The sequence below is a fragment of the Heptranchias perlo genome, chromosome 40 (assembly GCF_035084215.1).
Source record: "Heptranchias perlo isolate sHepPer1 chromosome 40, sHepPer1.hap1, whole genome shotgun sequence".
NCBI lineage: Eukaryota > Metazoa > Chordata > Chondrichthyes > Hexanchiformes > Hexanchidae > Heptranchias > Heptranchias perlo.
Genome location: NC_090364.1, coordinates 16324557 through 16351823, shown reverse-complemented (window position 1 = coordinate 16351823; position 27267 = coordinate 16324557). Strand labels below are relative to the sequence as shown.

The 27267-nt window shown below is 39.4% G+C and overlaps 1 protein-coding gene across 2 annotated transcripts in view; it reads left to right on the top strand.

Moving 5' to 3' along the window:
- LOC137305751 (myosin-9-like) overlaps window positions 1-27267 on the top strand; it is a 174565-nt gene that overhangs the window by 92407 nt on the left and 54891 nt on the right. The window contains exons 4-14 of one of the 2 annotated variants that reach the window (XM_067974700.1): window positions 3379-3406; window positions 8884-8977; window positions 9308-9328; window positions 13010-13102; window positions 13385-13448; window positions 14878-14976; window positions 16472-16615; window positions 18825-18920; window positions 24439-24557; window positions 26199-26351; window positions 27078-27251. In XM_067974700.1, coding sequence (XP_067830801.1) covers window positions 3379-3406; window positions 8884-8977; window positions 9308-9328; window positions 13010-13102; window positions 13385-13448; window positions 14878-14976; window positions 16472-16615; window positions 18825-18920; window positions 24439-24557; window positions 26199-26351; window positions 27078-27251 — 1085 coding nt within the window. The remainder of the gene's footprint in view (window positions 1-3378; window positions 3407-8883; window positions 8978-9307; window positions 9329-13009; window positions 13103-13384; window positions 13449-14877; window positions 14977-16471; window positions 16616-18824; window positions 18921-24438; window positions 24558-26198; window positions 26352-27077; window positions 27252-27267) is intronic. The other variant, XM_067974701.1, reaches the window with a different exon arrangement.

The window sequence follows — 27267 nt, the reverse complement described above, 5'->3', positions numbered from 1 at the left end:
TGAATAAAGTTTCAAAGCTATCTGATGCTTTGGTTGAATAGGAGGTATTAATGTGAATGAAGCGTATAACTAGTTTGTCAGCTATATAATAGGTCAGGATGTTTAAACCTATTGGCGATGCCTGTACCTCTGGTTAATCAAACCACTGTTACAATTGAATCTAAGTTATGCTTAAAAGAGCAGTTACTAAAATTGTAGGCACCTGATGCTCAAGTCCTAATTATGCACATTTTATGCCTGACTGGGGAAAGAAGGGAAGTAGTTTTAAATTCTGTGCTTAGCTCAGATGAACTTGGGAGTCAACTTGTACCACCTTGTGATACACAACTTTGTGGTGAACTACAAGCACATCTGCAAGTGAAGTTACATTTTAAAAAGTGGTTTGGACATCCATTTTAAAATTAATTAATCATTCATAGAGTGCAATCTTAACAGACCCAGGTTGTAATCCAAACTTGCCACCTTTTTCTGTTGAGTTCGTGTGGCGGGGATAGGAGTTGGCCAGCGTGACTGAGGTAGGAAGTGGGGGAACACTTGTTTGGGTGAAAAGTTTTTTCATGCATTGCTTCAAGATGCCTTCTGGTGATTCAGCCTTGTGTACCAATGGCATCCATGGACAGATCTGTGTACTTTATACATGACTTTTTACATTGTAGGCTGTTCTCCTAAGACCTGTAAAGTGATGGTGACAAATTGCCCATGGTGAGGTGTAATTGCATCATTACATCATCACTTAGTGACATTATTATGTACAAAACTTGTACAGGATGGGATTTTAGAAGTCATGGCATCATCAAAAAGGGCATGCCAGAATCGTGCTGCCAGTATGCTTTTTTTACTAGGCGAAGTTAGATTGGCGGTAGGCTCTGTGTACCCAGAGAAAAGTTAGTCTTTCTGGCTTCCAATCAAACAAAATCCATAGGTTTTAGCTTCCTCTGGTTGCGTGAAACCTAGGCTATTAGGGCCAGAGGACGTGGAGCATTTAAAAATGGCTATTCGTCCATGGGTGTTTTTTTTTTTAAAGAGATGGTGAGAATCAAAATACAAAAATACTTGGGGAATGACTAAACTGGGATCTAAAGTGTTGGGAATGGAAGTTCATGTAATGGGAAATGAATTGGTGTGGATACATATAGGCTTGTGTTTTTAGGTCTTTACAGAACTCATGAACACATTAAACTTGGTAACTTTGGGCTTCAGAACTGTGGGCTCCACTATCACCTTTTTTGCTGTCAACCACACTGCAATCATAATTTATTGTTAACCGTATATGTCAGCTTAATTGATGCCACAAAATTTCAAGTTGCCAAATGACTTCTATTGTAGTTGAAAAAGATAGTTCTTGCAGAAAACATTAGTCAGATCAAGAGCATATTTCTTTATTGATGTTGTCATAGCTGCTGGGCATGACAAATGTATTTATTGCCTCATAAGGCTGAGTAGATCATGTGCTACCTGTTGCTGCTTGTTGACAAATTCATGTGAAGTGTGTAAATTGATTGGTAGAACATAGTGCCAGTAGCGACAATTGGTATGTTACCTATACTTCAGTGATAGGAAATCTGGACCCTCATGGGACTATAAAGCACTGAAGGTCAACTGAACTCTGCATTGCTGTCCAGTGGAAAGGTAAATTATTGATACATGCAGATATAGAATTTGTGGTTATGCTAATAGTATAAGAATGTATTTAAAAGAATTTTTAAAATCAAAATTTGGCTTCTGTGGTTCAGGTAAATTAACTTGCATCAAAACGAGTATAACCATGCATGTTTCATAATTATAGGAAGGCTGACTTTTAAGACTTCATGTTTCCTTGATAAGATTTCTGCATTCCTGGTTATAAAGTACCTGGCTGTGCAATTTCAAAATCTATGCTTGGTATCCCACCACCTGGTTACTTTATGCCTGAATCTTATTAACACTAAGGTGGGGGATGAAGATCATTTTGTATTACAGTGGAGTTTTCTGTGACTGCTTTTTCCCTAAGCATGATAACGACTCTCTGGCAATTCTGAGTCGGTTTAGAATTTCAAAAGATTGAATGCAGTGACTCTGTATATCCTAGTAGTAATATTCCAATGTAGGACTGTATTAACACAATAGCTAGGGCCAGAATGATAATTGTGTTCAGATTAGTGCAGGTTTAAACACAGTCTATAACCACAGACTGGACTGTGAATGATTGCAAGCCGTTGAAGTACACCTGTGAAGTTGTGTTTTTTTCCTCTGATGTAGAATTATTAGATTCGTCTGAGCAGACAAACTGCAGATTATTGTCTAAAGCTTCAGACGAGCTCAAACTCTGGAAGAAGTAATGTGCACCGCCTCATTAGCATCATAGAGAGCAATGTGATTCCAGAAGCCATGTCATAGAAAATTTAATCTTTATTTCTATCGATACAGGTTTTTTTAAATGCCCAAACTAATGTTCCTTCTCATTACTGGCAAAACGAGCAGTGCTTTTAATGTTTGGTTTGGGCAATGCTGTTTTAGTCTGATTTACCAATTGCCTGGACAAACTGTCCGTTGTAAGGTCTACTCCTGATGATTCAAGGAGGGTGGTAATGGGACAAGCAAAGAAACAAAATATGGGTCTAGAGCTGGAAATGGCAACTGCAGAACCATTACCAGCACCTGCTCGCCAAAAAAATGGGAGAAGTGGTTACGATACAAAGTTATTGAAATCGGTGTTGAGTCCGGAAGGTTGTAAAGTGTCTAATCGAAAGATAAGGTGCCGTTTCTCGAGCTTCTGTTGAGCTTCAATGGAACTGTGTAGGAGGCAGAGGTCCGAGTTGGAGTAGGACAGAGAATTAAAATGGCAAGCGACCGGAAGGTCAGGGTCATGCTTGCGGACTGAGCGGAGGTGTTCAGCAAAACGATTACTTTTAACATATCCTGCTATCCTTAGTGGTAATCTGCAGGTTTTGGTTTTTTTAATGTGTAATTTTCAGCCATTAACTTTCTTTTATATGTATATTTTGGAAGAGAAGTTGAGTAGGAAATGGCAGTTGATTAATGAAGATGGGAAACTAGACTCATCCCATTTTCTTCTGAAAAGTATTTAAGGGCTCCAGCAATTATTTACCATCATAGCTGAGATGAGCACTGTTTTGTCAGATGGCAATAATTCAGTTTTAAACCTTATACAAGGTTGCATTGGACAACTCCAATATAAGACTTTTTTTATTCGTTCATGGGATGTGGGCATCGCTGGCGAGGCTGGCATTTATTGCCCATCCCTAATTGCCCTTGAGATTGGGGTGTCTGGCAGCATTGTCAACATGAGTTGCCAATTTCAGGACAATAGGAGAACAGCAGGCATAAAGGTGGAGATAATGCAACAATAATTAACGAGTTTCATTTGTTTAATTTCAGATCGTGAAGACCAGTCAATCCTGTGCACGTGAGTATCTTCTGCTGGTCTCCTTTTCTCTAAGTGCATGTTTTTTTAAGACACAGTTGGCTGCAGTTTCCCAAGAAGCCTCTTCAAGGAAAATTGGAAGTTGAGCTTTAAATCTCTTGCCTGTTAAAGATGCAAAGTACATGTAAAATACATTCTGTAGCACCGCCCTCCTCTAATCACCCTCAAATGCGATATTCTAAAGTTGCTTTTGCTCAAGTCCCAAACATTGATAACTTTTAAGGGGTGGTCCTGATATGCATACATTTGGAAATTAGCTGTGCCATATAGTCACACCAGGTTGTCTTTGGATCCAAGGAAAAGAAGTCAATGTTAAGTTGAAGACTTTATCACTAGGAGAGCATCTGGTCTTGAAGATGTAGTGAATGTATTAAATATGTCCTTTTGATGTGAGGCTTTTTGACAGGCAAGTTGAAGAGCTGTTGGAGGGTTGCAGATGCTACCAATGGAACCTCTGGACTGACATTGTAGGGCAAGGCTTGCCACTAAGGGGCATGTTGCTCTATCAGTAGGTCTACACAGGCTCTGCAGCATCAGCCTTTTTGACGTTTTGCTTAGAGCTTCTAGGCAATGTACCACTGAGACCCCTGTTCTTGACTGGACCAAATCCAGCTGTACCTCCCCAACAATGACACTTCTTACAAGCCCACTTAATGGATGTGAGAGAGGATCACCACAGTTACTTGGGCCCAGGAAATTATCAGGGGTATTCTCTCTTCATTCCAAGACACTGATTTTTACATTTGTGATCTAGCCGAATCATCCGAGGGACCCTCAACTTGTGCCGATATAGTTGTTCGAGGTGTTTTTGGCTGCCTTAATCTAGATCTTTGGCTTCAGTATTTTAGATTGCCCTCATAGGGTGAGTCTTGCCTCCTTACATTCTTGAGCATCTTCACTAGCCATGGAACTGGTGAGTTTCTGAGACCCCAGGATAACTAACAGAAAACCTTCTGTAAATTATTTTAGCAGCACTCTATCCTGTCCCTCCATGCGAAATTTCTTCCATTTTTCAAAAACAGCAGGGCTTCACATCAGACCTTGTTTTAGACTTGAACTGATGAGCATATTTACATAACATAGTAACAGCTTCAGGCAGGGAAGCTCTTCGGTGCATCTATGCACACTATTCACATGGCACATTTCTAATTAATCCTGAATCCCATTTTGTTTGAGAACCCGTCTAGTTCATTGTTGAAATCTATTAGGGTTTCTTGTTCCACCCATAGCAACATAGGAATAGGAGTAGGCCATTCAGCCCCTCGAGCCTGCTTCGCCATTTGATAAGATCATGGCTGATCTGTGATCTAACTCCATATACATGCCTTTGGCCCATATCCCTTAATACCTTTGGTTGCCAAAAAGCTATCTATCTCAGATTTAAATTTAGCATTTGACCTAGCATCAATTGCCGTTTGCGGAAGAGTTCCAAATTTCTACCACCCTTTGTGTGTAGAAATGTTTTCTAATCTCGCTCCTGAAAGGCCTGGCTCTCATTTTTTAGACTGTGCCCCCTACTCCTAGAATCCCCAACCAGCGGAAATAGTGTCTCTCTATCCACCCTATCTGTTCCCCTTAATATCTTTTAAACTTTGATCAGATCACCCCTTAACCTTCGAAACTCCAGAGAATACAACCCCAATTTGTGTAATCTCTCCTCGTAACTTAACCCTCGAAGCCTGGGTATCATTCTAGTAAACCTACGGTGCACTCCCTCCAAGGCCAGTATGTCCTTCCGAAGTTGTGCTGCCCAGAACTGCTCTCAGTACTCTAGGTGCGGTCTAACCAGGGTTTTGTATAGCTGCAGCATAACTTCTGCCCCCTTGTACTCCAGTTCTCTAGATATGAAGGCCAGCATTCCATTAGCCTTATTGAATATTTTCTGCACTTGTTCATGACACTTCAATGATCTATGTACCTGAACCTTTGGACATCCACTGTTTTTAACTTTTTACCATTTAGAAAGTACCCTGTTCTATCCTTGTTTGGTCCAAAGTGGATGACCTCACATTTGTCTACATTGAATTCCATTTGCCACAGTTTTGCCCATTCACCTAATCTGTCAATATCGCTTTGTAATTTTATGTTTTCATCTCCACTGCATACAATACCACCAATCTTTGTGGCATCGGCAAACTTAGATATGAGACTTTCTATGCCTTCATCTAAGTCGTTAATAAATATTGTGAATAATTGAGGCCCCAAGACAGATCCCTGCGGGGCTCCACTAGTCACATCCTGCCAATGTGAGTACCTACCCATTATCCCTACTCTCCGTCGCCTTTTGCTCAGCCAACTTCCTAACCAAGTCCGTACTTTTCCCTCGATTCCATGGGCTTCTATGTTACACCATCCGTGCCAGTAATCTGTTCCATATACTTACCACCCTTTTAGTAATGTTCCTCCTGTATTTCCTATTTTCTTTTGTTGTCTTTAATCTCTAAGTATGACCCCTTTATTGTGAAGTCAGTGAACAAGTGAATACGGAACAGTAATATTTAAATTTACAATAGACATGCTAACCAGCTCAAAAGGTAAAACAATAAATGAATGTAATCTCTATACTAGCCAAATATATTGTGGTTGAATCTAATATTTGCAATTATTTTCTTATACTTCCTAACCGTAGGACCCATCTAGCCTGATCTACCTCTGAGGATTCCAAACCAACAGATTTGAACAGTTCAACCTCATTAAATACCCCTCAGTAGCCAGGGCTTGTTGGATTTAAGTAACTGTTTGCTTCTATTATGTGCATGACTTGAATTGAGTTACCACACCGCACGCAGTATGTTTGTTTGAAATGTGTCGCTTGCCGTCTCCTTCAGGCAAATTTGCCCATTGTTAACTGAACAGCACTTTGCAGCGTTTGTATCGAGATAGGTTGGAGGCTGGTTTTTAAACTGCCATTGGATGAAAGGGATTTTCAACTAGATAAAATGTTTCCCTCTGGTGATCATCAAATTGCGCAGGGTCAGAAAAGGAATTGCTTTTTATTTATTTTGTGGTCCCCAAAGGGTTGGGAGAAATTGCCCCACTCTTGATTTTGGACCATTTTAATATGCTGCTTTGCAAGGAAAAGTTCGGAATGGTAACACAATCTCGAATTATCCCGGCAATGTGTCCAGGAGATTGACGGCATTGCATCTCAAAAATACCTACTTTCAGATTGTCATTCGATGGTGTTATCGAAAGTATCTAGCTCATTTTTCAGGTATCTGTACAAGGTGTTCCCTTTTGTCTGCCCCAGGATTTTCAGGTCACTGTAGTATAACTCTATATGCCATTCGCACATCTGTGTGTACTTTTAACTGGCTTATGAGATCCTTGTCAGGAGGCCACTGCAAAACCATCCAGAAGGTACTCTCCACATTCCAAGAGCTCAGTTTTATTTGTAAACTGAGATGTTTCATCTGGAGCCAGAAGTAAAGCATGGTGTGTAGGTGCTTTGTTTCATATGGCTTTGGGTAAAATCTTGTCTGGTTTGCTGGGCCCCAGAGACTCTGGCCTCTTTGCAAGGAATTAAGTTGGCGTGTCTATGGGTAAATGATACTATCACTCAATATTGCAACAACCAAGGTGGGATCTGTTGGTCTCTCAGATGTAACACTGAAGCTAAATGGAGCCTAAACTGTAGGATGACTCAGCATAACGCCTAGCTGAGATATTAACAGCCGATGCTTTAACCAGTGCACCTCCACAAATGGAAGATTCACACGAAGGTAGTCTAGAATATTTTCTCAAACCTCTTCACATTAGTGGATAACTGTTCCCTTCTCAAGGAGCAAGTGTAAGTCATCCAGGAAGCTGATCTTTTTCCAGGAAACAAATGCTTCTATACTCACTTGCTCTAATGTACAGCGTATTATAAAAGATGAGAGAAGAGGGATCTAAGGGGATTCTGATATTCCAGCTGCATAGACTAATTTTGGTGAAATGTTGAACCATTGCAACACGTATGTTTTAAAATTATAAAATAATATAGCATTCGGCCCATCGTGCGTGTGACGGCTCTCTGAGAGAGCTACCAATTAATCTCACTCCCCTGCTTTTTCCCCATAGCTCTGCAAGTTTTTCGTTTTTAAGTATATATCCAATTCCCTTTTCAAAGTTACTATTGAATCTGCTTCCAGGCAATGCATTCCAGATCATAGCTCACTGAGTTTAAAAAAAAAATTCTCCTCATCTCACCCCTGCCTTTTCTGCCAGTTGTCTTAAGTCTGTGTCTTCTGGTTACTGACCCTCCTGCCAGTGGAAACAGCTTCTCCCTATTTACTCTATCAAAACCCCTCATAATTTTGAACACCTCTATTAAATCTCCCCATAACCTTCTTTGCTCTAAGGAAAACAATCCCAGCTTCTCCAGTCTCTCCATGTAATTTAAGTCCCTCATCCCTGGTACCATTCTAATAACTCTCTTCTACACCCTCTCCAAGGACTTAACATCCTTTCTAAAGTGTGGTGCCGACAATTGGACACAATACTCCAGCTGAGATGTAACTAGAGTTTAAAAAGGTTTACCATAACTTCCTTGCTATTGTACTCTTATGCTTCTATTTATAAAGCCAAGGATCCTGTATGCTTTTTTAAACAGCTTTCTCAACTTGTCCTGCCACATTCAAAGATTTGTGCATGTGAACCCTCAGGTCTCTGTTACTGCGTCCCCTTTTAAAATGTTACCATTTAATTTTATACTGTCTCTCCTCATTTTTCCTTCCAAAATGCATCACAAATTGTCCATATTCTGAAATCAGAAACTTGAACAATAAAGGTTCTCTTTATACCCAGTCAAGAGAATTTATATGGTTTAGCATCATAACAGTTTTTTAATGTGGCCTGTGAGTTCACAAAACAGAAGCTGGGAATGAAGAGTTTTTTTTAAACTATCCCTCACCGGTTGATGCAGGAAATGTGTTGTATGATTTGACTGGGTAATCCTGTGATATAAAGCGGAGAAGAGGCTGAGTAAAGTGCAAGACATTTGAATTGAGATTTCAGCAACGACTGTAGTTTTACCAATTGGGTCTTGAAATGAGGGAAATTTGGGAGAAAAATATTTAGTTTACATAATTTAACTGAAAGGAAAAAGATGCTTTTGATATTTTTTTTCTTGCCTTTTCTTGAAGGTAGTGATTTATAGCAGCCTATTAATAGTGTGGCCAAATGGTCATTCAACATATATGATCCTGGACAAGTTAATTTCCAAGTATCCTTGGCTCTAGATATGAAGGGCTGATAGACTAAATGCTTCACAATTGATCATTTTATGTTCTATGGAATTGATTTCTCTTGCATATTAAGTATTTCTTGAGGATAAATTGCCAAATAATGTTTTTAATATTTTGGGGGGGGGGTAGTCTGTATTGCAGTTAACTTAATTTATACTTCTCTCCCAAATTTCACGAACATGTAGATGCAGCACTATGGAAGTGTTAAACTGTAAATGTATTACTTTGCAGAGGAGAGTCTGGTGCTGGTAAGACAGAAAACACCAAGAAAGTGATTCAGTACTTAGCTCACGTTGCCTCATCACATAAGTCTAGAAAGGAACAAGTGAGTGTCTTTTGGCTTTGCTATGCATTTGAATGCTATTCATAAAAGTCATAGTTGAATACTGATCGTTACTTGTTACAAGTTTTTTAATCTGTATGAAATTCACTTGAAATGTACAATACTAAACATTGTGATCAATCTGTACAGTGATTATAGATGCCCTGTTAAATTTTATTCTATTGAAATTGTAATTTTGAACATATTGTAGCTTAACATTTCATACTGCCTGTCAGAAAGACTGTTAAATCCCTTTAACAAAGTAAATGCTTGAAAAATTCTTACATATTTTTGCATGCCATTGATAACACTTTCCCCCTTCAACATTTGCAGCAGTCTACGGTGTTAGCATACGTGAGTGGGTTATTATAATTTGATTCGCATATTCTGCACTTTTTATGCGTTATATACAGATCTGTTAGCTGTTTGGGGAGTGGTGAAGCTTCTTTAATTGGTTTCTGAAATTATGCTTTCTGGAACAACAAAAGCTCTTTTCTAGGGTGTGTAACTGCTCCCTGATTGAACAAGCTGTTGGCATTGAAAAATGTAACACAGTTCATGCCTTTTTACCAGCACTTTCTGCTGAAGGAGTGGAACTAGGTAAAATGGTAACAGTCCTCAGTGCAAGTATTTAATGCAGCTTTAAATTCTGTGTCCATCTTGAAAATTGTGTTGTCTGAACTGGTATCCACTTATTGCAGTGAAATTGCATCAGGAGCTGAAAATGACCCGTAACATTCGCATAAGTCCAATTTTAAACCCTAGTCCTACTTAATGTTAGCACCATGATTGGTCCTAGAAGTCACCAACAATAAATGCTTCATATTTCAAAAGCTTTGGTCATTTTGCTGGGCAAAATGTCTAGCTATTTGGATGGTTTTGGGGAGCAGATTACAGCTCAGATCTGTATATTGTTTATGTTGCATGCTTTGGGTGTAAAGGTGGTGTAAATGTGTATCCTAAAACTTATGTGGAATTTGAGCTGATTGTTCATAACAGAATGTTTAATTATTCAAGTGGGATGCTTCCTGTCCTGAAAGAAACTAACCCTTTCTAGTCCAGAAACTGGCTGGGAGCTCTGGCACCCATTTTTTAAAAGATAAGTTGATAATGCAGGTGTTCAAAACCTCTGACCCCTCTTTTGCTACTATAGTCTTCCCATGCAGTCTGAAAATATGAAATCCACTACGATAGTGTGGAAACGGAGAGGAAACAAGTGTTTGTCTAGAAATGAGGTGTTTTCCCACCTAATGCAAGTTTCACTCCACAGTTTTATAACTTAAGTTGTAACATTTACCCATTTGTTTGAAATGTATTAGAATGACCATAGTTCTGAAAATCTTTGATTAACAGAATAAGTCAGTTCAATTAATACATCTGTGGGCACCCAATGAGAGTTTGTTGGAGGACTTTTTTTTAAAAAAGGTTTCTCTCCAGAATATTGGCTGTTAGCTTTTGCAGCTGCATTCAAGTTGTCCATTTGCTTTGGGAGGTACCTGTTGTTCTGATCAGGAAAGGGTTATTTTTCACAAATTTTAGATGAGAAGTAAGAGAACGTGGGCACCTCAGTGTAAATCCTTCAGATCACTCATTTAGTATTAAGTGGACTGGTAACAATCAAACTATTCAATCAAGCTATTCTTAAAAACCAAGCATGCTTAAGTTCAAATTGATTCTGATCAACTACCTTTTAATTGTCCACAATCAGAATTCTGTTCAATTAGCTACCAGTCGGTGCCCCATTTAAGCAGCAGCAGTACCTAACACAATGTATGCCTACGGTTTTAAAGTTTCTGCCAGATGTTTCACTGGATCCCCACAGCTTTTTCACGGAAATTGGAATTCTTTAATTCCTTAACTATTTGAGCTCAATAGTTTTTATTTTTGCTCCTCCAAAACAAATGATTGTCCAGAATTTAGATGTTCATAATTTTGAGTGCCCTATATCAGAATATGTTTTTCATGTGGTGAACACCAGTCTTGATGCACAGATATGTCCAATGACATATCTGTCCAAAATGCAACTTTGTGACACTTCTAACCATGTGCTGTATTAGTCACGTGTGCATCTATGTAAAACCCAAGTCTCACTATTGCATTGTAGAGCTGAAAAGGTCCACTAACGCTCAATTGATATACCCACCAACTCAGATGCAGTAATTCTGTTGTCTTCGTTGTGGGAAAAAAATTACTTTGGATCTGAATCCATGATGCTTCTAATTGACAAAATACTTATACTTCCAAAAGTCAAAATTTCAGCTGTCCAAATTTGGTCCACTTTAGAACAAAAATTGAAACGCCTTATTCAGATAAGACTGCTTTACAGCTCTACTAGATTGAACAGTTTCCATGTCTTGCTTCTCACCTTCCTAACTCAGCACTAACGCTAAAGAAAGCTACTGACCTATTCTAACAGTGTTATAAATGGTGAAATTGATCACTAAATAGTCAGTGTGTTCTTCAGTGCATATTTCAGAAATAGTGTCAAGTATGGCATGGCTCAAATTAAGGAGCTATTTGTTTCTCACTATGGTAACTCATGACAAAACCCCAGGTCATCTTTGTGATCTTCCATTTTCCCACTTCTAAGAAAGCCTACATGGCAATTAATGCTCTGTTCAAGGAAATTGAGTGAAGACCAGTATCTGAATCCCAGTGCATCCATGTTGTGAAGAGACTGCCAAGATTCTCCATGAGAAGATTCCTTGGCTTGGTTCAGGGAAACATTTAACATCCATCAAGCAAGCTACATCATTTGTGTCCCAATTGATAAAACTTTTGTGTATCTCTATGTTCCCAATCTTAAATGTTGGGAGTATAAGAGCCTCTGTGTATCTGAATACCTGTGAACTATGGGTGCTTCTGAGTGTGTCTGCTGGATTATTAAGAACTAATATTGCTGTGGAGTCAAGTTAAACTTGTATCGACATTTTGACTAGTTGCAAAAATCTCAGAATTGATTTGGTACTTGCCTTTCATGTGTTTGCTTGTTTCAAGTGAGCACTCCCTTTGCTTGAGATCTGAGTGAATATTAAATGATAACATGCTTAGTGAAGGTGTGGTGTCTTTAAATGTGATATTGGAGTGCTGTGTCGGTGAGGTGCATTGTTTCTGGTGGTGAATTTTTTTTAAAAACTTATAAATGGCATATGTGTGCATGAATTGGCAAAGGGGTGGTGGTGAGATGAAAATTCTGCAGGACTTTCAAGTAATTGAACAGAACGTTGTTTGGACCTTGATGTTACAAATGTCTTAATGGAAGTAATGGTGTGGATTTGTCATGAGGTGCTAAACTTTGTGAACTAGTTAAAACAATGCAAAGTAACTCTTCAATTCCATATATGATGTGGAATGAGTCTTGGTACAGGTCTGTCTTTTCAGACCGCATGGTATACTTGCATTTGATTCTGTTCATTTTTTAAATTTATATTGTTCTATCCCTCCCTTTAGGCCTCTGGTCAAGAGCAACATATGATCTGCTTTAAAATCTTGGATATTGCTGCTCTAGAGCCACCTGCTGGAAGAGAAGAAATCCTCTTAGGGATGTTTCTTTTGGCAGGAATGTGGCCAGCATCCATTTGCGAACATCTATTTTTCTTTTCTGCGCTCTCTTCTCTTCCCCACCCCCCCACCCCCCACCACTACTTCCCTCCCATAAAGGCACTGCTACGATGGGGGACCTGGTCTTGGAGAAATTATTGGCTTCTTGTGTTGAAATTAAAATGAATGCATGGTCAGCCTACAGTTTAGTTGCTGATGTTTATGAATAACAAAATTTAACTTTTCCCAGATGGTCTGTCTGGAAGAATATTTCTCTGTACCAGTTAAATATGTTTGCATTCCATTTCAGGATGACCAAGAGCATACATTTGTACCCTCATGGTAGTCAGCTGTTACTTCTAAAGTCTTTCATGTTACATCAAAGGTTCTTGCAGATCTGTAAACAATACTTCAAAGTCCTCACAATTCTCTAACAAGCTCTGTTTGCAAAGCAGATAATTTCATTAACTAATCTAAGTACTGCTGTGATTACAGGGAGAGCTTGAGAGGCAACTGCTCCAAGCCAACCCTATCCTTGAAGCCTTCGGCAATGCAAAAACTGTGAAAAACGACAACTCTTCCCGATTTGTGAGTAAAAATTATTACAATGTCTGTTAAGACTAGTGAACTACAGTATGGCCATGGATTTAACTACACTTTTTTATAAATGACTCATTTTTATTACTGGTTACCTAATTTTGTAGCTTTGCATCCCAAAGCATCCTTATGCTACAAACGTGATTAATGGAATGTGCTTGTGAAAATTGAGCAAAGCACCTTTTTAAACATTGAGGGAGGTTAGAGCAAAAAAAAAGTTTATCTGTACTTCCAAGTGTTTAACTTGTATATTCCTCTGCTTTTAATGTACAGGGTAAATTTATTCGAATCAACTTTGATGTGAATGGCTACATTGTCGGAGCCAATATTGAAACTTGTATCCTTTACAGCTATGGAAAGCCATATTCTTTGTTACACGGACGTACCTCAATAGGGTTACTTAAAGTGGAATGTGAACATGTAATGCATTGCTGAGTGTGGCTGTAACAAAGTTTTGGCGTTGTGAAATTTGACAAGCCTTTGCTTGTCTAGGGTTTGAAATCTTGTTCTCAGCCACTGATCAGTTATGGAAGCACCTGGAATTTTGTAATGTTGGTATGGAATCTGTCCCTTTCCTCCTGTGGAGTTTTTTGGGTGAACCATTGATGCCACGTGGTACCCCAGAATAAAAGTGGAGAAAAGCAGAAATGCTTTCTCTTTAGAAGTTAAAACGGTGGTTATTTTACCCCATTATATTTTATTGCTTGATAAAGTAATATGGCTTTATCTGGCTTGGTTATCTGACTTGGTCTCAATTTAGTAACTGTCAGCTCTCAAAAAAAAAAAAAAAAAAAAAAATTTTAGACAGGGTAGAAAGAGGAATTTAAGAAGGATAGCATTTACTAATTGAGAAACTGAGACATTGAGATAGTGGAAGATCTGAGTTAACTTGAATGAAAATGAAACACAAGGGAAGGAAATTAATTAGGGATTGCAACAGACTAGTGTGACGAGGAGGAAATTGATAGTTATTAAGTGCATCAGGAAAAGTTAAATAATTACTGGCGACATTATGCAAAATTAAAGAATGGAGTAAGAGCATAATACGTTTGTGAAGCAGGCCTGCAAACTTGAAATGAAGCATGTTAAAATGAGGATTTGAAGGCTGATATTTTATCTAGTATTGTAATAGTGGAAAGTTATGTTGGGAATATTTGAACGGCAATAACCATAATGTGTAGGTTGCAAATCTAATGACAAGTGAGGACTAAGATAAAACTAACATACTGATTTTTAGCAAACTGGGCTAAATGTTTTTTTTGTTCTGGGCTTCATTATCTTAATGTTGCATTGGTTTGTGGAACTGACTGCCCCCACTGCAGTAAATACAGAATGGTTTGAAGCCTTTAAGATGAGATTAAATTATTTCCTGCCTCAGGGCATAGAGGGAAGTGTTAAGATTAGGAAAATGGTCCAATTGGACCCTAAAATGGGGACCTAGATGACCGTTACATGGCCTGAATGACTCTGATGTCCTCATTTCTTTGCCAATCTTTACTAAATTATATTCACACAGTTCTTGGAGAGTATATTGTTTATCTCTTTTTGAAACTTGGTTCACCACCACCCCCCCCCAGGCGGGGTATCGGGGTACTATTTGTGGATGTTAAAGTCTGTATGAAAGGTCTAAATGAAACCCTGTCTTGCTGCTATTTTTAGTGTTACCTGATATCCCCCATGCTGTGTACCAGTTGAATTATGACATTGCTGGTCAAATCTTTCCGTACTCTTCTTGCAGTAGAGTCTCTTTAACTACCAACTTCCAGATCTGTTGGAAAAGTCTCGTGCCATACGTCAAGCCAAAGATGAACGGACCTTCCATATATTTTACTACCTACTTTCTGGTGCTGGAGAACACTTGAAAAGTAAGCCTGTATACTGAATAATTTCACAGGATAGATACAGATAAGGAGAAGGATGTTTGGCCCATCTTTGTTAATCCAGCCAGAAACATTTGCATTATGACATCCAACCATTTCTTAAATGATTTCATGGCTGTTGCCTCTACTACCTTACCCATAAATTGATTCCATGAATTGATCATTCTTTGTGTGAAGAGCTTCCTGATATCAGTCTTACCGTTATCTTTTACTAGTTTAAATCTGTGCCCTCCTTCTACTGTTGGTGATACGATTGAAGTAGTATTCCAGATCTACTTTTTCTGTATTTGTTGCCTTGTATAATATCTCTTAAGATCACCTCTCAGTTGCCTCCTTTCAAAGCGATTGCTTTGTGATCTACCAGCGCACTACACAATTTGAGTATGACTTCCTCTGACTTGTGTGCTACTGTTTTGACTGTAGCTCAGTATTCATTATACTTTATTGATTACTTCTCTGCAGTGACTGGACATGTTGGCTTAGAAATTTGTTTATGCCAGTTTTCAAGTACCAAGTAGGCGCAGGGAACAATCCTTGTGCCAGAAGATGGAGGCCTGAGAATCACAAGAAATTGTTCCTCGGGCCTCAGATAGCTCACGGTGAGCTGCCGGTGCCTGTCGTGCCTCCACAGGCAGCTGGCCCGACTGAAGAATAGAATTTTGGGCCGCCTGCATCACCGCCCTTGGGTACGTCTGGGAGTTGTGGGGGGGAAGGACAGCGGGAGGGAAGCCGATCGCGGCTGGCTGGAGTGCTATGGAGCTGGGAAGAGCACTTCTGCTCCTGGCTCCATGTCAATTTTTAAAAAAAAATATTAAACTTGCCTTTCTGGTGGTGGCCACTGGCTAGGCTGCATCCACGCCTAGAAAACCTGAATGGAGCAAGACCGGCACATGCTCCACTTGGACGACCCAGTTTCCCAGAGGGGTCCTAAAACCGGCGTTAGGCTCCTCGTTAGCATATGCAAGGGACAGACGTTTTTCAAGCGTCTTTGGGGTGCAAGATGTTGGTCCCTGAAATTGGACCCCGTTGTGCCCATTTTACATCCGAAACGAGGTCTCTGTTATGTGTTGAGACTACTGAAACCTCCACATCTTTCAATTCGTTAGCTATTTCAGCTCTATTCAAGGAGTACTTGTGCTGTTCATTTTTCTTCCCATGTGCAGTACTTTACACTTATCTGTATTAAATTTAATTTGTCTACGTACACATTTTGTCTAAATCATTTTGAAGCTGCTTCCTTGCTTCCACTACCTCTTAGTTTGGTGTTGTCTGTGAATTTGATCAGTTTGCATTAAGCTTCCGAAGAATCTCAACCTAAGTGTACAGAATGCTGGGTTCACGACATTACAACAGTGACTGCACTTCAAAAGTACTTTGTTGGCTTTGAAGCACTATGGGACGTCCTGAGGTCATGAAAGGCGCTGTATAAATGCAAGTTCGTTCTTTCTAATGCTAACGTATGAAATGTCTTTGATTGCAGGTGATCTGTTATTAGAGGGTTACAATAACTACAGATTTCTGTCTAATGGTCACGTTACCATTCCTGGACAACAAGACAAGGAATTGTTCCAGGAGACAATGGAGGCATTCCAGATCATGGGAATATCTGATGATGAACTGATCGGTATGCCTTGCTAAGTAGTAGAAAATGGCTTGAGTATTACATGTACTTGATTCATACTGATAACTTAAGAGGGTCCCTGCAATCCATTTAATGAACACCCCAGTCTTCTCCTAAGTTCCCTAATTTCTTCACTAGTTTTCGGTAGCTAAGTCTCAAAGTTAATGCGTACTCCTGTTTTGAGGTGTCTTGTATTGACTGATGTGTGGTTTGGACCTCTTTCACCCTGAGGTTTCTATGAGGAGTAATCTAATAATCTATTTTTATTGAATCCTTCGTTTAGAAGGAAATGGCTCTAATTCTGATGATACGAAAACATAGCTTGTAATTGTACAATGTTGGGGGGGAAAATATCAATACAGTTTTGTGTCAGATAAGCAGTTCAAGCCCAAATTGCTAACTTATTTTGTCAGTGTACTGTTAAATATACAAAATGGTGAACTAAATTCATGCAATAGATTATTTATTGCCACTTTGCAACTGGGCGAATGTTGAATTTAAATATTACTTCTTTAAATACATTCTTTATTGCACTTCAGGCTTTTAATTTCTACTTCCCTACCTTTTCTCAAGCAGCCTCTATTTGAAGAGAAGAGATAAGTTGTTGAATTATTTTTAAATTCAGATGAGGGTGGTCCAAATTGAGGAACAGTTTTTACAAAACAAAAATCCAAATCTGTGACCAGCGGTCTTAGAAATAAGTTTAAGCATTTTATTTAATAATGAAGTAAATATTATCTTTCAATTTTAATAATCGTTCCAGGCATTGAGTAACCAAAGAAATTTTTCCACCGGGGTGCAGTAAGTGCAAAAATATATATTAAATTAATTCTTGGGATGTGGGCATTGGTAGCAAGGCCGGCGTTTATTGCCCATCCCTAATGGCCCTGATTTGAGTGGCTTGTTAGGCCACTACAGGGGGTTGTTAAGAGTTAACCTACCAATGGAAATAATTTTAATAAACTTGTATTGAAACAGCAGTTAGCAAATTTAATAATTGTTTCTTAGTAACATAGTAGTATTTTGGGCAAGAGAAGATAATTGGATTATCTCGCCTACCTGTCCAAACCTCACATCAGGTTCTTCACTGTGATTCTGGAACTAATAGCCCAGAATCCCCTTTCCTAACAGAAATTCATCGTCATCTTTTTTAAAAATCTGGTGTGGTTTTCTGTTCAACCCCCCTCCTTTTTTGGCAATCTGTTCCACATCATGTTTTTTTTTATGTTGCCTACATTTTTTTGTTTTGACACCCTTAACTTTAAATTGTGTCCCCTAGTCTGAGTCCCATCCCTGCCACAAGACTTTCCTGGATCCAAACTCTCCTTGCCCAGGAAAATCTTAAACCTTTCTAAGTTTCCTCACCAACATCCCCCTCTTCAGAGAATGAAGTCCCAGGGTGGACTATCTTTCCTCATAACTCAGTTCTCTAAATTCAGGAACTGGTGTTGTAACCCTCTTTGGACTCCCTCCAATAATTTTACATTTTTTCTGGAATATGGTGACCAAAACAGAGCACTGTACTCTGGATGTGGCCTCACCAAGGCCAGTGCAACTTCAACATTACCTCCTTTCCCATACAGATCATACCCCTGACTATACATACCAACATTTTGTTTGCATTCTTCATTGCCGTCACTGAAGCTTCAACAACCTATCCATCAAAACTCCCAGATCTGTTATTTCAAGCACATTGCAATGTAACATGGAATCCACATTCTTGCTTCTTCTGCCTAATCTCAAGACGTTACATTTATTTGTGTTGAACTCCATCTGTGACCTCTCCAGCCCTTCCTTTAGATCATCAAATGCTGGTTACCATCATTGGCCACTGCACCCAGTATTGTGCCATTAGCAAAGAAAAAAAATACTTTGGATAATTCATTGTCTTTTGTCACTCAGTCTCTTTGGATCTCCATGTGACATTCCCCAACTAAGAGCAGGCATGCAACCTATTGAGTCTCTACCAGTGCTGCTCTTCAGCCAGCATTAGGTGGAGGCACCCAACAGATACTGGGTGACTTCCCCCACCCTCCTAGTTTTCATATTCGCTGATTGGCCCAACTGAGATAAGAACTTAGTATGGGGCAGTGTCTTGTTATTCTATGGTGCAGTGTATTAATGTATCAATTCAACGTGCATGGACCCATTTGATACAGCCACAAATGTTTGATTAAATTATGCGTTGATTTTTTTTCCTTCTCTTCCCCAGCCATGCTGAAGGTTGTTTCTTCAGTACTTCAATTTGGCAACATAGTTTTCAAGAAGGAACGCAACACAGACCAAGCCTCTATGCCTGATAATACAGGTAAATAGAACTGTAACTTGAGCAACTTATGGTTATTAGACTTTTATCCTCATCTTCTGAGAAGATACTTCATGTTCACGTTAGTAACCTTGTAGTACTGAGTACATTTCAATTTTTAAAGTATTTGGTTGGAATGTGTTCTCTGAAGGTAGTATAGTCCACATTTAAAACAGGCAGTTCCTTATATCGGCCAAAAAGCAAAAGCCATTAACCATTTGCATTATCATCAATTTCAAAGTTGCAGGTTATAGCTTGTTAAGGTCCAGTTACCCTTCTAATCCCCTAAAAGTGGTGTGGGTTTCCAGGTTGTACTGTTTAAATAAAGCTAGTGGCATTGCATGCAGACTTTGGTTTCTTCAATAGTGATCTACATTATATAGTAGAGTACTGTCAAAGCATTACCCCACTGTGTTCACATGTAGGGGCTGCAGTGGCAAAGAAATTGTGACTGGATTCATGGAGTGATTATTCGGAGCCAGAGAGTCAGTAGGTCATTGACTGTTCTGAACTGGCAGCTCTTAAAATCCAAGAGTTTTGTGTTTTTCTTTAATGTTGGCAGGGCAGGGTATGTATTTTGTCTTTGAGTCGATACATAAAATAAAGCTGATTTTGCTGTGGTGAAGAACTTGGAATAGATAGCTGTATTCTTTCAAGTTCAGACCTGATTACTTCAGCTTGACTTTCCTGCTAATCTGTAGACTGTTTCCTGTTTTTAAAAATTAGGCTCAATCTAATGGTGCTTAGTGGGCATAAAGAATGCACAGGTTTTATAAACAGGACTAGCAGATTTGAGTAACACACAATCTTGGCAGTGGCTTTTTGCCAGGTTACCCTAATAGGACAAACTCCTCTCACTCAGTTACTATGTGGGACTCCTCCCATCTTCCACCCTTCATAAACCTCAGCTCATTAAAAGTTCTGCTGCCCATGTCCTAACTCTCACCAAGTCCCAATCACCCATCACCCCTGTGTTCGCTGTCCTGCATTTTCTCCCGGTCCAGCAACGCCTCCGATTTAAAATTCTCATCCTTGTGTTCAAATCCCTACGTGGCTTCACCCTCCCTATCTCTGTAACCTCCTCCAGCCCTACAACCTTCTTAGAATTCTACGTTCTTCCAATTCTGGCTTCTTGTGCATTGCTGATTTCCTGCACCCCTTCATTAGTGGCCGCACCTTCAGCTGCCTGGCCCAAGCTCTGGAATTCCCTCCCTAAACCCCTCTACCACTGTGTCTCCTCCTTTAAGATGCTCCTTAAAACCTACCTCTTTGACCAAGCTTTTGGTCACCTGTCCTTATGTGGATCGTTGTCAAATTTTGCCAGTAACCCTCCTGTGAAGTGTTGCGGGACATTTTACTACGTTAAAGATGCTATATAAATGCAAATTGTTTTTAAACTGCACTGGTACTAGTTCATTGGATTTGCCTATTTCAGAGGACATTTTTCAGGCTTTGATTCCTTCTCTTTTTTTTAAATCTCTAATTATATATCTTGCTTAATGTTGACAAATTTAAGTTGGGTAATATTCCAGCTTCCACCTGGGTATTAACTGGCTTTAAATGCACTGTTTTCTTGATCAGAGACCGGCAAAGCATTCATAGGGTGTACCTTGAACTCTTCGCAGGCTAATACAAATAATGATTTACAAATTACAATCATTCCCTATCACATGGTATAAGCAGAACACATTTGAACCTCAGTGCAATTTGTCCACTGTGTTACATGCAATTTCTTTTACATACGTCCTCCTCCTCCTCCTCTGTCCCAACCTTCAGCTGGGCAAACTAAGCCCCAAAGGAGGGGAAGGGTGGCAGAGAAGGAAAAATGGGAAGGTTTCATGCCTCCAGGAGATTTTTTATGGAGCAGGTCACTTGCATTTAGAATTGGAGCTGCTGCCTTTGCTTTGTTAGTATTGAACAAATATGCCAATTGACAGAATAGTTACTATTTGAGGCGTCCTGTCTCAAAAGCCAAACTTATAAAATCTGGTGCAGTACATGTTATGAAAACTGGGGAGTAGGAGATCTATTTGCACCAGTGTAAGTGACTTATTTTTGGCATATAAAGATTGCATTTGTAGCTTATATACTGGTTACATAAATGATTTGGACTCGGGAATCAAAAGTACAATTTCAAAATTTGCAGGCAACACCAAATTGGGGGACATAGTTAATACTGAGGAAGACTGTGACAAAATACAAGGCGTTAACAAACTTGCAGAATGGGCGTGTAAATGGCAAATTAATTTCAATATAGATCAGTGCGAGGCGGTGCATTTTGGTAGGAGGAATAAGAGCCCACCTACTCCTTGGAAAGCAAGAGTCTAAATGGGTAGAGGAACACAGGAATCTAGTGGTACAGGTTGAAACATCATTAAAAGTAGCAATGCAGTTTAACTAAGCCATAAAAAAATGCAAACAAAGCATTGGGGTTCATTTCTAGAGGAATAGAATTCAAAAACCGAAATTATGTTAAACTTGTATAGAACCTTGTTTAGCACTGTGCTCCGTTCTGGTCTCCATATTACAAAAAGGGATATAGAGGCACTGGAGATGGTCCAAAAAAGATTTACAAGAACGCTACATGAAAGGTGACCAGATAGAGGTCTTAACAAAATTATGAAGAGGTTCGAAAGGGTAGATGTAGAGATGATGTTTCCACTTGTGGGAGTCCAAAACTCGGGGTCATAAATATAAGATGGTCACTAATAAAACCAATAAGGAATTCAGGAGAAACTTCTTCACTCAGTGTGGTAAGAATGTGGAACTCGCTATCACAAGGAGTAGTTGAGGTGAATAGCATAGATGTATTTAGGCTATTTAAGGGTAAAAGGAATAAAGATATGTTGATAGGATGAGAGGCACTAAGGTGGGAGGAGACTCGAGTAGAGATCTAGTATTGTGTAATGAGACAGGATTAATTAGTAATATAATAAAGAATCCTCTGGGGAAGATTGATCACAATATGATACAATTTCATATTGAGTTTAAGGGTGATATAAATTTAAACATGGCCAATTATGTAGGAATGTGGGGCAAGTTGGCCAAGGTAGATTGGGAAATTAGATTAAAAGATATGATGGTAGATAAACAATGGTGAACATTTAAAGAAATAATTCATAATTCTCAACAAATATACATACCCTTGAGGAATAAGAACTCCACAGGAAAAGTGATCCAACCCTGGCTAACTAGAGATGATGTGGAGATGCCGGTGATGGACTGGGGTGGACAAATGTAAGGAATCTTACAATACCAGGTTATAGTCCAACAATTTTATTTTAAAATCACAAGCTTTCGGAGATTATCCCCTTCGTCAGGTGAATATAACTAAAGAAGTTAAGGATAATAGATGAAAAGAAGAGGCTTATAATGCCAAAAAGAGTAGTGAGTCTGAGGATTGGGAGGGTTTTAGAAATCAGGAAAGGATGACCAAGAAATTGATAGAGGGAGAAAATTGAATGAGAGTAAACTAGCAAGAAACATAAAAACAGATTGTAAGCTTCTACAAGTATGTAAAAAGGAAGAGATTAGCGAAAATAAATGTGGGTTATTTAGAGACAGGAGAAATTATAATGGGGAATAAGGAAATGGCAGAGACATTAAACAAATATTTGATTTCTGTCTTCACAGTAGAAAACACAAAAAAAAAATACCCCAAGGGCCTTAGGGGAGGGAGGAACTTAAAGTAATTAAGATTAGTAAAGGAAAAAATACTGGAAAAATTAATGGGTCTAAAAGCCGACAAATCCCCGGGACCCGATGGCCTACGTCCTAGGGTCTTAAGAGGTGGCTGCAGAAATAGTAAATGCATTGGTTTTGATCTTCCAAAATTCCCTAGATTCGAGAACGATCCCCGTGGATTGGAAGGTAGCAAATGTAACTTTACTATTCAAGAAAGAAAGGAGGGAGGGAGAAAAAAACTGAACTATAGGCCAGTTAGCCTGACATCAGTAGTCAGGAAAATGCTAGAATCTATTATTAAGGACTTAGTGACAGGGCACCTAAATCATATGATTAGGCAGAGTCAACACTGTTTTCTGAAAGGCAAATTGTGTTTGACAAATTTATTAGAGTTCTTTGAAGGTGTAGCTAGCAGGGTAGATAAGGGGGAACCAGTGGATGTAGTATATTTAGATTTTCGTACGGCATTCAATAAGGTGCCACATAGGTTGTTGCACAAGATCAGGGTTCATGGGATTGGGGGTAATATATTAGCATGGATTGAGGATTGGTTAACGGATAGAGAGTAGGAATAAACGGGTCATTTTCGGGCTGGCAGGTTGTAACTAGTGGGGTGACGCAAGGATCAGTGCTTGGCACTCAGCTATTTACAATCTATATTAACGACTTAGATGAAGGGACCGAGTGTAATGTATCCAGGTTTGCTGACGATACAAAGCTAGGTGGGAAAGTAAGCTGTGAAGAGGACACAAAGAGTCTGCAAAGGGATATAGACAGGTTAAGTGAGTGGACAAGAAGGTGGCAGATGGAGTATAATGTGGGGAAGTGTGAAGTTATTCACTTTGGTAGGAAAAATGGAAAAGCGGAATATTTGTTAAATGGTGAGAAACTAATAAAAATGGGTGTTGAGGGATTTGGGTGTCCTTGTACACGAAACACAGTTACCATGCAGGTCCAGCAATCAATTAGTAGGGCGAATGGTATGTTGGCCTTTATTGCAAGGGGGTTGGAGTACAAGAGTAAGGAAGTCTTCCTGCAATTGTACAGGACTTTGAGACCACACCTAGAGTACTGTGTGCAGACCCTTATTACCTAAGAAGGGTCATACTGGCCTTAGAGGCTGTGCAATGAAGGTTCACTAGATTGATTCCTAGGTTGAGAGGGTTGTCGTATGAGGAGAGATTGGGAAGAATGGGCCTATACTTGGGAGTTTAGAAGAATGAGAGGTGATCTTATTGAAACATATTAGATTTTAAGAGGGCTTGACAGGGTAGAGGCTGTTTCCCCTGGCTGGAGAGTCTAGAACTGGGGACATAGTCTCAGGATAAGGGGTCGGACATTTAGGACTGCACTGAGGTGGAATTTCTTCACTCAGGTTTGTGAATCTTTGAAATTCTCTACCCCAGATGGCTGTGGATACTCAGTCGTTGAGTATATTCAACACTGAGATAGATTAAATTTTTGGACTCTAAGGGAATCAAGGAATATAGGGATTGGTTGGGAAAGTGGAGTTGAGGCCAAAGATCAGCCATGATATTGAATGGCAGAGCAGGCTCGTGCGGCTGTATGGCCTACTCCAATTTCTTATATTCTTATGATCTTATGCGCCAGCATAGACCTGTTGGGCCGAATGGCCTGTTTCTGTGTTGTAAACTTTGTAATTTCATGGTTTGATCTGTACCCACAGATGTTGTCACATTACATTGCAACTCTGCTTATTAAAGGTATAACTAGAATTATAATGACTGCAGTGGCAAAGCATTGGCTTCTCAAATGAAATAAAATTGCAATGGAAAAAGTCAGTTCACTCTTCAACATAAGTGTTTCTGCTTTACAGCTGCCCAGAAAGTCTGCCATCTGCTGGGGATCAATGTGACTGATTTCAGCAGAGCGATCCTCACTCCCCGCATTAAAGTTGGGAGGGACTATGTTCAAAAAGCTCAGACCAAAGAACAAGTGAGTATTGACTTAGTATCTGAGAACATTTTAAAAATCCAAGTCAAAGTGAAGTTGATGAGTACTGAAAATAGTTTCTCAGTTTCAAAGTTTCTTAAATGATTTTGTTAACTATTTTTTGATTACACATGCATAAGGAACTGTGGTGCCACAATGTTTCATTGTCCATACTCTTTCAATCTGTGTGAGTAGAATGGAAAATAATTGGAACAGCAATTAAAAGTCCCTCACCTGCGTTCGTCTGGAAAAACATTAATATAATTCTTACCTGGGATCTTGATTTGCAGAATTCTTGCACAAACAGTGTTTAAAATCAGGCATGCAAAGATTTATAAGGAACACGATGGCGTGTTTGCACCCCCACATAACTGCATCTTGATAGATTTTCACTCCCAAAAAACTGGCGTGAGGCAGTGGCTGGTGGGGACTAGCCATTTTTCGAAGTTGGTTAATAGCCCGATTTCTGTTCCATGGTGAGTGCTTTCATACATAATGTTTGAATGCTTCACCAACTGCATTGCATAATTATCATGTGGGTTCCAGTATATAATATCTCTCATGTCGTGTTGCCAGTCTCAAGTGTGCTATCATAGAAAAGCACCAAGACATTTTCCCAGTGAGGGGGCAAAGAAGGCCTTTTTTGAAGTATTTCATTTTTTGGAATTTTGCATTCTTGGACTGTCCAAGTTGTGAAGCTCGTGCTCCTGCAATGGCCACCTATAGAACAGCACTGACAGGGTGGAAACCTGCTCTTGGGCTTCTGTCTTCTCAAACGATTCAAGAAGACGGAGAAAAATCCCCATCTTTCTTTTCCTTTTGCTTACCCCTCCTCTCGGGGGGAGAAAGAAACTATTGCCTTACTGAGTCTTTCTTTTGGGCTCCTTGGTCATCCTTTTCTCCTATTTCCTCATCTTGCCTCCAGTATTTGTTGCTTACTTGCTCTCCATTCCAGTTAGTCACTGTCTGTATTTGCCTGCAGTAATTATGTGGCTAGTGCAGTGTCTGCCTCACTGCACTTACTCAGCAGATGTGCAGATGATATCACGAGCTGTTGACCAAATAGCCAATTGTTGTGTTCACTGAGATTCCCCACTGATCTTGGAGACCGTTGGAATAGATCCAGCATGACCATCTGTTTTGTGAAATGCTTTTGATGGTTGCCATTATTTCAAGCAGTTTCCCTGTGCCAGATTCTCAATAGATCTGCCGGTAGTGAGGAATTTGGAGGATGTAACACTGCATTAGAATAAGTCTAACCAGGCTGAAGTCAGCAATCTGACATTGGTCCAATAAATGTATATGATAACTTATTGGATCTTGTGCTATTAGCAAATCTATAATGCTTGCAATGAGAGTGGTTAAATGAGCAATGCTATCATGCTAGGTATTTACAAACCTCACTTTCAGTCGTATTGCTATTTTAAAATGCTTCCTATTTTGGAAGATCATTATTACATGTTCCACTGCTTTTCTGTCTTGGTGAGATTTATTGTTCAAATGTGATTTTGGCACGTAATGTGCAGTTTGACTATTAATGCAATAACTCATGCTTTGCATGTTTTATTTGGCTTTTCACTGCCTTATCGGGTTTTTAATCTGAATAATACGTAACTGACTGGATTTATTTTTTTCTACATTCAGGCAGACTTTGCTGTTGAGGCTTTGGCAAAAGCCACTTATGAGCGTCTCTTCCGTTGGCTGGTTTTGCGCATCAACAAGGCTCTGGACAGGACCAAGAGACAGGGTGCCTCCTTTGTGGGCATTCTGGATATTGCTGGCTTTGAGATCTTTGAGGTATTTTGGAATTGTACATGCTTAGGTTGTAAGATTCAAGATGTTTCAAGGTTAGCAGTAGATGGCTGGTGTGAAGACCATGTACAGTAAGACCCTTTTGTGACAGCCCTGGAAATTACAACCATGTTTATGTGGGGATAGGAAATTATAATGGGTATAAGTGTAAATATATTAAAAACTGAAATCATTGAAAATACGCTGCAGGTCAGCATCTGTAAAAAGATGGGGGCAGGTTATTGACATTTTCGGTGTGTGACCTATCATCAGATCTCTGTAAATATATTCCTTGATATACAGAGCTACATAATGCTGTTATCTTTTTGACGAAGCTATCAACATAATTTGAAGCAAGATTCTTAAATGTCACCTAGACCTAGTTTGACGTATCTCGTTCTGAAAATGTCACTCCATGTGTAATTCAGTTTACAATCATTGCCACTAGTTGATCATACAAAAAAATTGTCAGCAATGAAATTTATGATAGAATCCACATTAAGATGTGATGGAAAAATGAAGTGTTAAATATCTACGGTTGGAATTTCAGCATTGTCTGATTAGCTAATGAGATCTGTGTCAAGGGAGAAACTAGACAGGAACCCTGATCTTGGCTAAGTTAGAAGAGCTGATTTACATATGGTGAACATGGAGCACAATCCATAGGTTGGCATTTGATGCTGTCTTCCTCTCGCTTCTTTCTTAGCAACTTTATTTTTTGCCCTTTTGCAGCTGAACTCCTTTGAACAGTTGTGCATCAACTACACAAATGAAAAGCTGCAACAGCTCTTTAATCACACAATGTTCATCTTGGAGCAAGAGGAGTATCAGCGGGAAGGAATTGAATGGAACTTCATTGATTTTGGCCTTGATTTGCAGCCTTGCATTGACCTAATTGAAAAATCTGTGAGTCTTTGTTCCC